Source organism: Balaenoptera ricei, chromosome 15, assembly GCF_028023285.1.
Source record: "Balaenoptera ricei isolate mBalRic1 chromosome 15, mBalRic1.hap2, whole genome shotgun sequence".
NCBI classification, from domain to species: Eukaryota; Metazoa; Chordata; class Mammalia; order Artiodactyla; family Balaenopteridae; genus Balaenoptera; species Balaenoptera ricei.
Genome location: NC_082653.1, coordinates 5,470,628 through 5,484,333, shown reverse-complemented (window position 1 = coordinate 5,484,333; position 13,706 = coordinate 5,470,628). Strand labels below are relative to the sequence as shown.

At 45.6% G+C, this 13,706-nt stretch overlaps 1 protein-coding gene across 2 annotated transcripts in view; it reads right to left on the bottom strand.

Moving 5' to 3' along the window:
* CTCFL (CCCTC-binding factor like) overlaps positions 1 to 9,212 on the bottom strand; it is a 37,528-nt gene extending 28,316 nt beyond the window's left edge. The window contains exons 1-7 of one of the 2 annotated variants that reach the window (XM_059896769.1): positions 8,898 to 9,212; positions 8,673 to 8,798; positions 8,043 to 8,244; positions 4,042 to 4,212; positions 3,599 to 3,732; positions 862 to 982; positions 36 to 185 (exon numbers count right to left, since the gene is read on the bottom strand). In XM_059896769.1, the coding sequence (XP_059752752.1) occupies positions 36 to 185; positions 862 to 982; positions 3,599 to 3,732; positions 4,042 to 4,212; positions 8,043 to 8,244; positions 8,673 to 8,798; positions 8,898 to 9,212 (1,219 nt within the window). Of the gene's footprint in view, positions 1 to 35; positions 186 to 861; positions 983 to 3,598; positions 3,733 to 4,041; positions 4,213 to 8,042; positions 8,245 to 8,672 lie in introns of both variants that reach the window. The other variant, XM_059896768.1, reaches the window with a different exon arrangement.
* Positions 9,213 to 13,706: the final 4,494 nt, after the last annotated feature.

The window sequence follows — 13,706 nt, the reverse complement described above, 5'->3', positions numbered from 1 at the left end:
GCAGCTAAAAGAAGTTCTCTATGCCAGACACTCACGCAGGTCACTCTTCCTTGCAATGACAGTGGCACAATGCGGGCACTGGTACTTGGGGACGTTCTCGGTGTGCTTCTGCAGGATGTGAATCTTCATGGTCCCACTCTGGGTGAAGCGCGCGTGGCAGATGTGGCATTCGTAGGGCCTCTCACCTGGGACACGGATGACAACAATGACCCTCCGCCGAGGGGCTTCACCCCGAAACCCCTGGTGCTCCCCAAAGGACACCTGGAGCTGAAAGCCTTTCTTTCCCCCCCAGGACTCCCTTTGCAACTCCTTTCTCATATGTTTAACTCCCAACTAGGGCCAGGTTCCTAAATCAAGCCCGGACAACGTGCTGTCCAGCTGTGTGGACAGCAGTCCAGATGGGCGACTCTCCTAACATCTGGCGGCTACTCACAGCTCAAGACCCACACCTAGTTCCTACCCTTGGTGTAAAGAACCCAGAAGCACACATATCATAGCCCTTATACAACAAAATATAAAGAGAGTGCTTTACGAAATCAGTACACCTTGTTTTTTGTTTTGCCTTAAAGTTGAAGGATGAATTAAGGCGCCGACTTTTAAAACCCTGGAAAACCCATGGGAGCAAATAGTTGACGGTGTTTACTCTTCACAGTGGGGTCACCACGGGGTATTTACGTGCTGTGTTTATGTGTTGAATTATGCTCCCTTAACGCTAAATAAAGGCAAAGGCAACATCCCTGTGTCAGAACTTCGCTTTGACGTTCAAACTTTAATTCTGCACTGAAGATAACTTTGACAAGGTCACTTGTAAGAAGGAAACTACGCTTTACTTATTTGGCCTTAAGAGTGAGAAACTTTTACCGGAATGCGTCCTCATGTGCCGTTTCAGCTTGTAGGGGTCTTTGCCGGCGTAGCTACAGAGACAGCACTGAAAGGGGCGTTCGCCCGTGTGTGAACGGATGTGGCGCTTCAATTTACTTGCCTGATAAACAAATGAAAGATATTTATTGCAATAGAAACTTCCAACTTGTGGAGTCTTCAATAAACCAGTGTTATAAGAGATATCTAAACGAGTCCGATTTTAACAGCAGAGCCTATCTCACAGCCTGAAGAAAACATGCTAAAGCCACTGCTTTTTCTTTTCCGTGGTGCATGAGGTACTGCATTTGACGTGTGTGCATAAGACCCTGGGGCGATAATGAGCGGAGCTTCAGGAGACTCTCACCTTCAGCTTCACTTTACAAAGGAAAACGGAAATCGAGCTGCTCCGTGGTATCCACAATTTTATTTTCATTTCTAAGGCAACGGCCTCTCAATAGCTGCAAAGTTTAGATCATGCTGCAGGAGTGCAGAGGCCAGAAAATTTTTTGGTTGCATAAATAGAGAAACTTGAAAACATGAGCTCTTGAATGGACCGACATCTGTCGGAGGCACTTCACAGTTCCAACTTCTGTGGACTCTAAACGGCCCAGGGATGTTAGAACACCTTCCTTGCCGTTAAGAATAGATTCTACGCGGGGACTTCCCTCGTGGCGCAGGGGTTAAGAATCTGCCTGCTAATGCAGGGGACACGGGTCTGAGCCCTGGTCCGGGAAGATCCCACATGCCACGGAGCAACTAAGCCCGTGCGCCACAACTACTGAGCCTGCGCTCTAGAGCCCGCGAGCCACAGCTACTGAGCCCGTGTGCCGCAACTACTGAAGCCTGCACGCCTAGAGCCCATGCTCCACAACAAGGGAAGCCACCGCAATGAGAAGCCCGCGCACCGCAACGAAGAGTAAGCCCCAGCTCGCGGCAACTAGAGAAAAGTCCAGCACAGCAACGAAGACCCAATGCAGCCAAAAATAAACAAATAAATAAATTTATATATATATAAAAAGGAATAGATTCTACGCGGTAGCAGTTTGTAAGAACTTTTAAGTAGAAGAAAATACATTCAAATTTGATTAATTACATATCGTAGGCAATTAGTTAAAAGGCAAACATGCCCATTTTATCATGTTTTTGGCCTATTGTATTAACCTTCTAGGACTGTTCTTATTCTGTATTCACTTACTTCAGGCTCTTTTCTACCTTTAGCAGAAACAGAGGTAATGAACCATGCTTGGGCTACAGACATGGGAAAGCCCTCAGCGGCCTGTCTGTGATCTTAGGAAGGCTTCACTTGGCCTGGTTCCCTAACGTGCGGCAAGTACCCAGAAGCCTAAAGAACATTCAAGAACAAAGGAAGACTCGGAATGGAAAACAAGATCCAACCCAAAAAATTTAGCTTAGATTTTTAGAAGAAAAAAAGATATCTTTGAGTGTATCAGAAGGCAAAACAAAAGGAATGTTTAAAATTGTAGCATGAGAGGTTTGGTAAGCTGAGTGGTGTGAAGGATCAAAGAAGGCTGTGTGTAAACCTTCTCTGGACGGCTTTGAAAGGTAGGAGGGGGAGGGAGGGGAGTTCAGAAGTTGGTGTACTCTGCACCCCAGCTTCACACATTCCTGCTGGCACATGTGTAAAGGGGTGGCGTCAGGGTGGGGGGCTTTGGCTACTCCCCCTTGGAGCAGACCAGCATGCCAGGACTTGGAAAATGCAAAAAACAGGGTGATGGCAGAAGCAGGGGGTCCATATGTCGAGGTCGACCCTGGAGAAGGGTCTCAGCGAACGTGGGAAATTTGTGCTGAGAACTGGCGGGACACCAACCAAAAGTCTATTCTAGGCTTAGGATTCTCAGGTGGCTTTGCTCTTTGAAACCCTCATTTTGTGTTTTCACAGTACAGTTTCAACCTTTAACTCAGATGACAAATAATTTTTAAAAATAGTAATAGCAAAAAAAAAAAAAAATTTTTTTTTTGGAATCAAATTCTGCCCTGTCTGTGAAATTTCCTAGTTGATGAAACACAGTTTCATCACTACTGTATTTAAACGTTAGCCATCCCCTTTAACTCAGTTCAATTCAAGTGTATCGTCCTTTCCCAATGGGGCTCAAAATCAGGACCCAGCATGCGCTCTGCTAGACAGTGGAGTTCTTAAAGATTAATTGTACAAAAGTGACACTCAAAAGTAAATATACTGTGCTGTTGTTTCACTGAGGGTGTGCTAAATCTGCTGGAAGGTATAAATAAACCGATCTAGTTGAAATGAACATGACTTATAACTGAAGGTTTAAAAAGTTGGCCTCTGTCATTAAGAGTGGAAATGGCCATGTTTAAATCTTTAAGCACATTGCTTTGTATCGAGTCAAGTGCCATTGAGGAAAGCTCAAAAATCTCAGCAAAAATTCAGATTGGATCTCTGTTCTGTTAGAGCAAATACACTTTGATTTTGTGGAATGAGTCCTACAAAGAATGCAAGGTAGAACTTTTTAACAAATACGAGAATTATTTCTCAAGGACCACAGATTATTTGTAATTTGTACAGCTCTACATACTGCTTTCACTAGTCGGTAATCAAAGAAAAAAAGAAATCACATTTTAAAAATTAAATTTAGGAAACAGAATGAGTATTATTTCCTGCAGAGATGTTACAAGAGATTCTACTAGTAGTTTGACTTACATGGCTTTTACAGCAGCTTCTTAATACGAAACTATGAAACTTTAAGAGTGAACTTACCTCTACGCTAGCATACTTGCACATGGAACATTTAAAGGGCTTCTCGTGAGTGTGTTTATAACGTCTGTGTCGGACAAGTTCTCCACTGGTGACAAATGCCATGTCACAATCACCACACTTGTAGGGCCTGGTTCCTGTAAAATCACATAGTTTATTCTTTTAAGCAAGATTTAACCACAATTTTCCTAGGGAATCATAACTTATAAATGACACTCAGTCTCAAAATGCTTTAAAAATTAAGAGGCTCTTTAAACCACAAATGCCCCGGAAAGACATGAGAAAAATCTTTGCAACATCCAACGTTTTTAACTAAAATTGAAGAAAAGAGACAAAACTAAAGTCTAAAAAAATGCATTATTTTAATATACAAACACATGGATTTGCATTCTTACCTAAGCCTCAACACACATCATTCAAGGGAAACGTCCTTCTCAGCTGTTTACCTGTGTGGGTGTTGATATGATTCCGAAGGAGAGTAACAGTACGGAAAGCTTTCAGGCAAAGGTGACACATATGGGGCTTTTCATTGGTGTGAGTTTTCATATGACGAGTCAAACTCGAAATTCTAGAAGAGGTGAACATGCAGATGTCACAGTGGAAGGTTCGTTTTACTTCTGCAGGAGGGAGAGACAACATTTATGTATTTGTAAAAACCTTTCTTTAGGCGTTCAAGTTCCACTTAAATACAAAGTAACTACACACATCCTTTTCTCACCTAATGTGGTAACCGAACAAGGTGCTCCATGCAAATGGTAAGCAAAAGAGAGCTGGGTGGCTCTACTAATAGACAAAACAGACTTTGACAAAAATTGTTCCAAGAGACAAATAAGAACATAACGCAATGATAAAAGAGTCAAACCATCATGAAGATATAACAATTATAAATACACGTGAACCTAATAACAGATCCCCAAAATACTTGAAGCAAAAACTGAAAGAATTGAAAGTAGGAAGAGATGCTTCAATAACAGTTGGAGACTTCAATGCCCCACTTTCAACAATGAAGAGAACTAGACAGAATATCATCAAGGAAACAGAAGACTTAAACAACATTATAAACCAACTGGACAGAAGAAACAGCTACCGAACACTCCACTCAACAACAGCAGAACGTACATTCTTCTCAGGTACACAGGGCACCTTCTTCAGGAAAGACCATATGGTAAATCAGAAAACAAGCGTCAATTAATTTTAAAAGACAGAAATAATTTGCTCTCTGACCATTATGGAATGAAGTCAGAAATCAATAAAAGAAGGAAATTTGGAAAATTCACAAATATATAGAAGTTAAACAACACACTCCTAAAGGACCAATGGGTCAAAGAAGAAATCACAAAGAAACTGTAAAATACTTTGAGATGAATAAAAGTGAAAACATGGCACACAGGATATGCCAAACAAGCTTACAGGATATAGCTAAAGTGCTCAGAAGGAAACTTTTAATTGTAAACACTTACATTAAAAAAGAAAAAATATTTCAGATCAATAACCTAACTTTACATCTTAAGGAACTAGAAATATAAGAGAAGTCTAAACCCAAAGCTAGCAGAAGGAAGAAATAATAAGGATTAGAGTGAAGATAAATGAGATAGAAAATAAGAAAACAGCAGAGAGGACCAATGAAACTGAAAGTTGGTTCTTTTAAAAGATCAACATTGACACTTTCTCTAGACTGGTAACCAAAAAATAGATAAGTCAAATAACTAAAATCAGGAAGCAAAGTATACTACTATTTCTGTACTACCAACCGTACAGAAGTAAAAAGGACTATAATACACAAATGTGTGCCAATAAACTAGAAAACCTAGACAAAATGGAAAATTCCTAGAAACACACAAACTACCAAAACTGACTCAAGAAGAAATAGAAAATCCTAATAGCCCTACAATCAATAAAGAGATTGAGTCATTAATCAAAAAACGTTCAATAAAGAAACCCCCAGGGCCAGATGGCATCATTGGAGAACACTACCAGACTTAAAGAATTAACATCAATCTAAAACTCTTAAAAAACATCTAAACTCAAAAAAAAAAAAAAAAAAAAAACTAAACTCAAAACTCTAACATCTAAAACTCTTAAAAAAAAAAAAAAAAGAAAACATCTAAACTCAAAACTCTAACATCTAAAACTCTTAAAAAAAAAAAAAAAAAGGAGAAGAGTAGGAAACACTTCCCAACTCATTTCATGAGGCCAGTATTACTCTGATACTGAAAAAAAAGACACCAAAACAAAACTATAGACCAATATCCCTTATGAATACCGATGCAAAAATTTTCAACATACTAGCAAACCAAATCCAGTAGCATATTTAAAAGATTGTGCACCTTGGCCACGTGGAATTTATCACAGTAATGGAAGAGAGGTTGAACAGATGGAAATCAATCAATGTAATACACCAAACTGACAAAAGAAAGGGAGAAAAAAACCTACGTGATCATCTCAATAGGTACAGAAAAAGCACTTCACAAATTCCAACACCCTTTCATGATGAAACACTCAACAAACTTGGAATAGAAGGTTTTGGGGTTGAGTTGTGTTCCCCGAAAAGATAGGTTGCAGTCTTAATGGCAAATATCTATGAATGTGACCCTACTTGCACATAGGGTCTTTGAAGACAATTTCAGATGATCATACTGGACTAGGACGGGTCCTGATCCAATATGACTGGTATCCTTATAAGAAGAGAACAGAGACACACGGAGAACTTTATGTGACAACAGAGGCAGAGACTTGGAGGGATGCATCTACAAGCCAAGGATGCCGTAGCTGCTGCATCACCAGAAGCTAAGAGAAGGGCATGGAACATGCTCTCTTTTAGAGCCTTCCAACAGAGCATGGCTGTATCAACACTCTGATTTCAGACTTCCAGCTTCCAGAACTGTGACAGAATACGTTTATGTTGTTTTACGCCACCCAGTTTGTGGCATTTTGTTATGGCAGCCCTGGGAAGCTAATACAGGCACCAATTTAAAAATGGGCAAAGGATTTGAATAGACATTTTCGAAGAAGACACACCAACAGCCAATAACACGTGAAAAGATACTCAACATCATTAGTCATTAGGGAAATGCAAATGAAAACCATAACGGGATACCCCTTCACACTCACTAGGATGGCTGTAATTTTTTAAAATGGAGAATAGTGAGAATGTGGAGAAAGTGGAACCCTCCTACACTGCTGGTGGGAATGTAAACTGGTGCAGCTGCAGCTCCTCAAATAGTGAAACATAAGAGTATCCAGCAATTCCACTCCTAGGTATACACCCAAAAGAACTGAAAACAGGTGTGCAAACAAAAACTTGTCCATGAATATTCACAGCAGCACCATGGACAATAGCTAAAAGGTAAAAACAGCCTAAATGTGGATCAACAGATCACTGGATAAACAGAATATGGTGTGTATCCATACAAAGGAATGTTATTCAGGGGTGAAGGAATGAAGTACCGACACATGCTACGACGTGGATGAGCCTTGAAAACGTTATGGTAAGTGAAGGAATCCAGACACAAAAGGCCACGTGTTACCTGGGTATAATTCCATTTAAATGAAATGCCCAGAAGTGACTGTTTAATGGGTACACTTTTCTTTTTAGGGTGATAAAAATATTCTGGAATTAGACAGTGGTGACACTTGCACAGAATTGTGAATATACTAAAAACCTGAAAATGAGCTAGGAGCTGGGAATTTGGGGGTACAATCTCTTGATTTAAATATATGAGAAACTAATATATAGCAAAGGTTACGAATGCAACCAGCTACTGAAGCCAGAGGCAATCAGCCTAAATGAATAACGTTCACCACACGTAAGAAGAAGGGATCGTGGTGGCAGCGTGGCTTTCTAAACTGAGTCTCTTTCTGACCCCGACTAGCTGTTGCTAGAAGGAGGAAACAGCCGAGGGTGGCCAGATATGACTTTTTATAAATGAGCTAAAAGTTGAGACTTCAAAGGTGAACTCTCTTGATTTAAATAAGGGAGAAACTAATACTTTTTAAAAAGCTGAACAAATAATTTTCGAGGGTCAGAGTCATCCTCTTTCCTGGCCTCACCTAAACATCCCCTCCCCTTAAAGGGCACCTCTGCTGCCCTCTGGGCATCACTCCTTCCTTCTCCAGGGCCTGAAGCACTTGCTCTGGTCTCCGTCAGACACCCCCTAACCCCCCGGGGCTGCAAACTAGGGAGCAGATGGGGCCCAAACTTCTATTTATGTGCACGGCCCTTTTCGGGAGCCTCTGTACTATGCTTTCAAAACATTTGCGCACAAGATGCAAAAACTCTTTTGGACTTGATTCACAATACAGAATGTTAGTTCAAAATTTCTCCCATTTCCTGACATTCTGAAAGGGACTAAGGCAACCACTTCAAACTTCAATGGCCATCCCCTTCCCCTAAAGAGAATCAGCAGCCCTGTTGTTTGAAGAGTCTCTTACAAATGAACTGGCCTACCCTTTGTCTTCTTTCGACTTTTTGTAGCGTTGGCTTTTTCAACATGTGCTTGACCCAGCGCAGGTTTCTCAGTATTTAAGGTTGAAATTGTCAGAACAATTTCATCTCCTGGTCTCGCTTCCACAAGAAAAAACTGCCCTTCTGTTTCTTCACTGAATCCACCTTCAACCAGCAGCTGTTCCTCTTCCTGACGTTTCTCAAGCTAATACACAAAAACAAGTATTCAAACAAGTACAATACTATGAATTACAGCCTGATTCAACTCTTTGCTTTGATGAAACTATAGAATCCATAGAGAAAAACACACATTAAAGAAGCACAGAAGATTGTCCATTGCAACCAAAATGCTTAAACTGTAATTACTAAGCATCAAGGGTTTCGGTGGTGAAACAGAATACAACTTGAAAACTCGATGCATCTCATCGTATTCTAATGAGTGTAACTTTTTAAACTCTTAAAAAACAACACGAGGTCTCCCAAGATTTTCCTGAGAAATATTTTTACTGTATTTAATTTTAAATGGCCAATTTTAAACTGCTTGTCCATACATAATACTGCATGAAGGGCAACTCTAAAAAATAGTTTTCTGGCTTCCTCCCCCGTCCCACATTTTATTAAAACCAGTCGTACCTTTATAGATCCAGAGCTTTCTGCCAGGCTCACTGCACACTTACTGTCTTCACTGGCCCCGGTCACATTCTCCTCCAGAACATGAAACTGCATCACCTCCACCTCCTGCAGCGGGTACATCTCCTCCTGGATGCTAATGGTGACACACTGGTGCAGGCTCTGCTGGGACCCCTCCCCAAGCCGCACCAGTGACTGCAGCCCACTACCAACCTGCTGCACCACCACCGGCACCTCTCCCTGGTGCTGTGGTGCCAGGTCCTGCAGCTCCGCATCTTCGGAGGTCAAGTGCGCCGTCTGCAGGGTCAGAATGTGCTTCTCGTCCTCCTCCGGGATGGCCAGCACCAGCTCCAGCTTGCCCCCCGGGATCTTGGCCTGGAGGGCCCCGTGGGTGCTCTCGGCCTCTAACTCTTCAGAGCTTGGGTGTTCCCTCACTCTGCACACCCCGTCTTCTCCCTCCTCCAGGGCTTTTTCTGTTATCAACACTCCTTCTTTGATTTTGGTGAACTGCTCCGGAGGGACAGAGATCTCGGTCCCTGCCATTGTGACTTGGTCTGTCAGAGAAAGAAGCAAGCCGTGTGGGCACAGTGGGTTCGGCCTAGCAGGCTTTGGGGCTGATCAAGGCCTGACAAGTTTCCAGCCCCAAAAGGCTTTGGGGCTCACACGGCTCAGAACTAAGTTAACTCAGCCTAGGCCTAGAAGGGGCTGGACTAAGTAGGATTGAGGCTAAAGCAGGTGTTTGTCCAGAAGATTCTAGAACCAACAGATTTGGGCCTGGGCAGGCTTTCAACAAATGCACATTCCAGGCCTGGAACGCTTGACCCTGGGCAGGCTTCTAGCAAATGCGCATTCTAGGCCTAGAAGGGAGGCCTGGACAAGCTTCCCACCAGGGCACAATTCCAGATTCGGCACCCTTTCAGCCACGCAGCCTTGGCCCTGCAGACCTCAGGTCTAGCATGCGCCCCTCCTGGGCTGGGGCACCTCCCCCCACCCCGGCTCCACCCTGGCCGGCCCCCTCCTCGCCACCCACCAGAACCTTTCCTGCCCACGCCCGCGCGGGTCAGCTCCGGCTCTGGAGGAGGCTGGAGTCCGGCTCCCGGGGGCGGCCCCTTACCCGGGAGGCGTGGCCTCGCCGCCCGCGCGGCCAGTCCCGGTGGGCCCCACCCCGTGCCGCGTGCTCCACCCCGTGCCGCGTGCTCCACCCCGTGCCGCGTGCTCCACCCCGTGCCGCGTGCTCCACCCCGTGCCGCGTGCAGCAGGCCACCGCCCGCCGCCGCCAGCCAGCCGCCTGGGCTCGAGGGTCAAGAATGGCAGTACGCAGGCGCAGGGCGGGAAAGTGGGGCGGTGTGCAAGGGGCGGGGCCGGGGGGAGGGGTTGATGGAAGATGCGGAATGTGGAGGAGAGGAGGTGGGAGCTGCAGGGGGCGCTGCAGGTACTGCTGAGAGACCATGGCGGGGTGGGAATGGATGAGGGGGGGAGTGGAGGGGGACCTGCAGGGGGCACTGAGACATACGGGGAGGTGGATGAGGGGGAGAGTGGGGGGGACCTGCAGGGGGCACTGAGACATACGGGGAGGTGGATGAGGGGGAGAGTGGGGGCGGGGACCTGCAGGGGGCACTGAGACATACGGGGAGGTGGATGAGGGGGAGAGTGGGGGGGACCTGCAGGGGGCACTGAGACATACGGGGAGGTGGATGAGGGGGAGAGTGGGGGGGACCTGCAGGGGGCACTGAGACATACGGGGAGGTGGATGAGGGGGAGAGTGGGGGCGGGGACCTGCAGGGGGCACTGAGACATACGGGGAGGTGGATGAGGGGGAGAGTGGGGGGGGGACCTGCAGGGGACGCTGAGATCTGGGGGGAGGTGGATGAGGGGGAGAGTGGCTGGGGACCTGCAGGGGGCGCTGAGACCTGGTGGGGAGGTGGATGAGCGGGGAGTGGAGGGGAGGAGAGAACCAACTGAGAGGGGTTTTGAGAGATGGCGTGTGTGGAAGGGGGAGGGGGGAACCCGCTGGAGGCTACGGAGACCTGAGCGCGGGATGGATGGCGGAGGAGAGGACGAGGGGGAGGAGATGGAGGGAGAGGGGAACACGGCGGGCGTGATGGAGAACAGGAGTGAGCCCAGGACATGGTCAGGGGGTTAGAAATGGAGGTCAGTGGAGTAAAAGACGTTGAGGGGGGAAAGGGTGGGCTGTGGAGGAGATATGAGGAGGCCAGAAGGAAGACACAGCTAGGTGGAAGCGAGAGGGAGCGAGAAGGCGAGACGCTGGGAGGGGGCTGGACTCCCGTACAGCTTTACATCCTTCCCGGCTCTTTAAACAGTCTAAAGTTCTTTCCAGAACCTCTGCGGTAAGGCAGGTGGAGGGCAAGGGAAAGTGAGGGAGAAACAGAGAAGGGGGTGTGGGGAGAGGTAAAACTCAGAAGGAGCCGTGAACCCACCACCTGTCCCTGAATTGTTCGCTTTAAAGGGGTTACTTTCTCTTGTACGAATTTCATCTCAATAAGTTCTTTTTAATGGAGAATAATGATTTTGATGGTCTCCACAAGGAGTTGGTTCTCCAACTAGATACAAAATAAGTACAAGTTTGGAGCCAACGGATGATTAAAATCATTTGCAGTTCACTGATGTTTTTAAGGCATGGTTTACACTATGCCAGGAAATTTCATTCTGTTTTATTTTTACTTTTAAATGTTTTTCAAAATTTTAATGAAAATTTAATGTTTGCTGATTGTGTATAAATATATTTGGATGCCGGGAAACAAAAAATAACTCAAAGAAGAAAGCATTCTTGAGGACAGGGTTGGGGTGGGCCTCCAGAAGCTCAGTGGAGGAATGGCCTTCGTTTGGCCTACCTTTATGTGAGCCCATCTTCCAACAAACCGGTAATGGATTTTTCTCCCATCCATAGCCAGAGAACCGCTGGTGTCCATCAAAGTGCTTCCTATATGTCTGCCCATTCATTCTCCACAGCCCCTTCTTGTAGCTCTCTGTATTTTATTTCACATTATCGTGCAGAGTACGTATGCAAATATTTTTTTATTTTTGATAGTACAAAGGATAGAACTAAATTCACTTTTAAAAGAAACTCACTTGAAACTAACACAGCATTGTAAACCAACTATACTCCAATAAAAAAACAAAAAACCAAAAAAAAAAAAAAACTCATGTACCAACAGTAATGGGTTTGTTGGTTAAAATCTTGGATGGCTAGTTTTAACATTGTGTCTGGGTTTTTATTACAGTATGTGTGCTATATGGGTGAAGATAAATATTTGAAGGTCACTGGGAAAAGAGTGTGTTATAATAACTTCTTTTAAATCATTTAAATGAGTTTTTCTGCTTGAACAATCACGACCTATTTAGTGCCTTCTCGGGTAATTTTGCATTATTGCTCTCACACTCATGCAGCTAGAAAGTTTTACCAGGATTTATATAATAAATTCATGTTTAGAAATTTCAACTACCGATTAAAAACACATTTTTTAAAGGAGAGGAGTGACATAGAAAGGGGAAACTGAGGTAGACTTGGAGGGAAAAGTAGGGGCTTAAAGAGGAGACAGTCGGGGGGAGGGGCGAGCAGGGAGAGAGCCTCCTTGAAAGGGAGAGTAGGGTGACATGGATGAAACACTCAAAGGAGGTAGAGCAGAGCAGACAAACCTGCAGTTTTCCAAACTTTGGTTCTGATGTGGAAAGTTCCAGCAAAGATTGCATCTGTTTCCTTTACTCTTTGCAGGCACCCCTGGGACTCCCTGGAAAACCTCCCACTGAAGGATGTGTCACTTTGGAGCCTCTGCGGAGCCTTCTTTCAGAAGGTGGAGGTAGGAGAGACACCCCAGAAGGTTGTCTTCCTTTGAGAGTCTCCAGGCAGCCCCGCTGACTGGGGGAGGGGGAGGAGACTTCACGGGTGCAGGGCCCTTGAGGCGGCCGGTGTCGAGGCAGCCTTCCTGGGCCAGGCTGCTACCCTGGCTGTGCCAGTGAGTGGGTTCAAAAGGTGGGCAGTATTTGGAGCCCACCGGTAGGCCAGACACAATCTCAAGACAGCAGGCTTGGCTGGCAGCCTCTGGAAGAATCCAGACTGTCGAAGCCTCATTTCGGCAGGGCTGGCTTCTTTGCGGATGCAGGTGACTGTCACGTCCATTCCTTATTCTCTGTGGAATCTGAACTGACCCTTCCTTTCCGATTCCATAAGCCTCCCTGCGTTTTTGGTTAATATGATATTCGGGGGGAGACACCTCCAGAAAGAGATGCTGGATTTCTGCTAAAAGGCCCTTGGAGCGCAGGAGACTAGCAAAATAAGAGATGTGACCTATTTCAGCCCGAGTGCGTGGAGCAGTTTCTACCAGTTAAGCTCTCGATCCCTGTTTATTAGGGGGATTGAGGTAAAACGCGAGGGAGCTTGCTTGCATTTAGTCTAGAATGAAAAGAGCAATTAACTCGTGGGCCTGCAACCGTCTTGTCAAAAGTCTAGACTCCTCAGATTCACTTCAGTTGCCTCCTTTACCCCTTCCCTGTCCCTGCTCCATCCAGACCCATCTCCTGATGGTCTCAAGTGGCCACACAGGGTGTAAGCTGAGCCATGTGTCTGTTCTAATACCCAGAGCTTTGCGCCTGGCTTGGCTTTGCCATCGTAGGTGTCCCCGCGAGCACCGATGGGTATAGCGTAGCCCTGCTGAGACCTGGGAGACCTGGCATCCTGTCCCGGAGGCAAATGCTGTTGCATCTGCTAAAGATGCTGCGGTTGGCACCGGCCAGCCTCGGGTTCCTCCAGCACCTTTGGTGTAGTTGTTGGTCACTTGTCTCCTTCAGGGGACAGTGATACTCACCATGCCTTTTGCCCAGGATGTCAAGGGACTTCTGTGTGGTTGACGGCTGCTTGCTGGATGGGCTCCTGGGAGACTCTACAGAGGACTGTAGCACCGTGGGCGGTATTGTTCCTTGGCTCCTCCACATTATCAGCTTTTGACCAGCCAGTGTGGCTCAAAGGAAAGAAGGGTCCTGGCCAAGTATATGGTGCTTACGACGCAAAATGGAACAAGG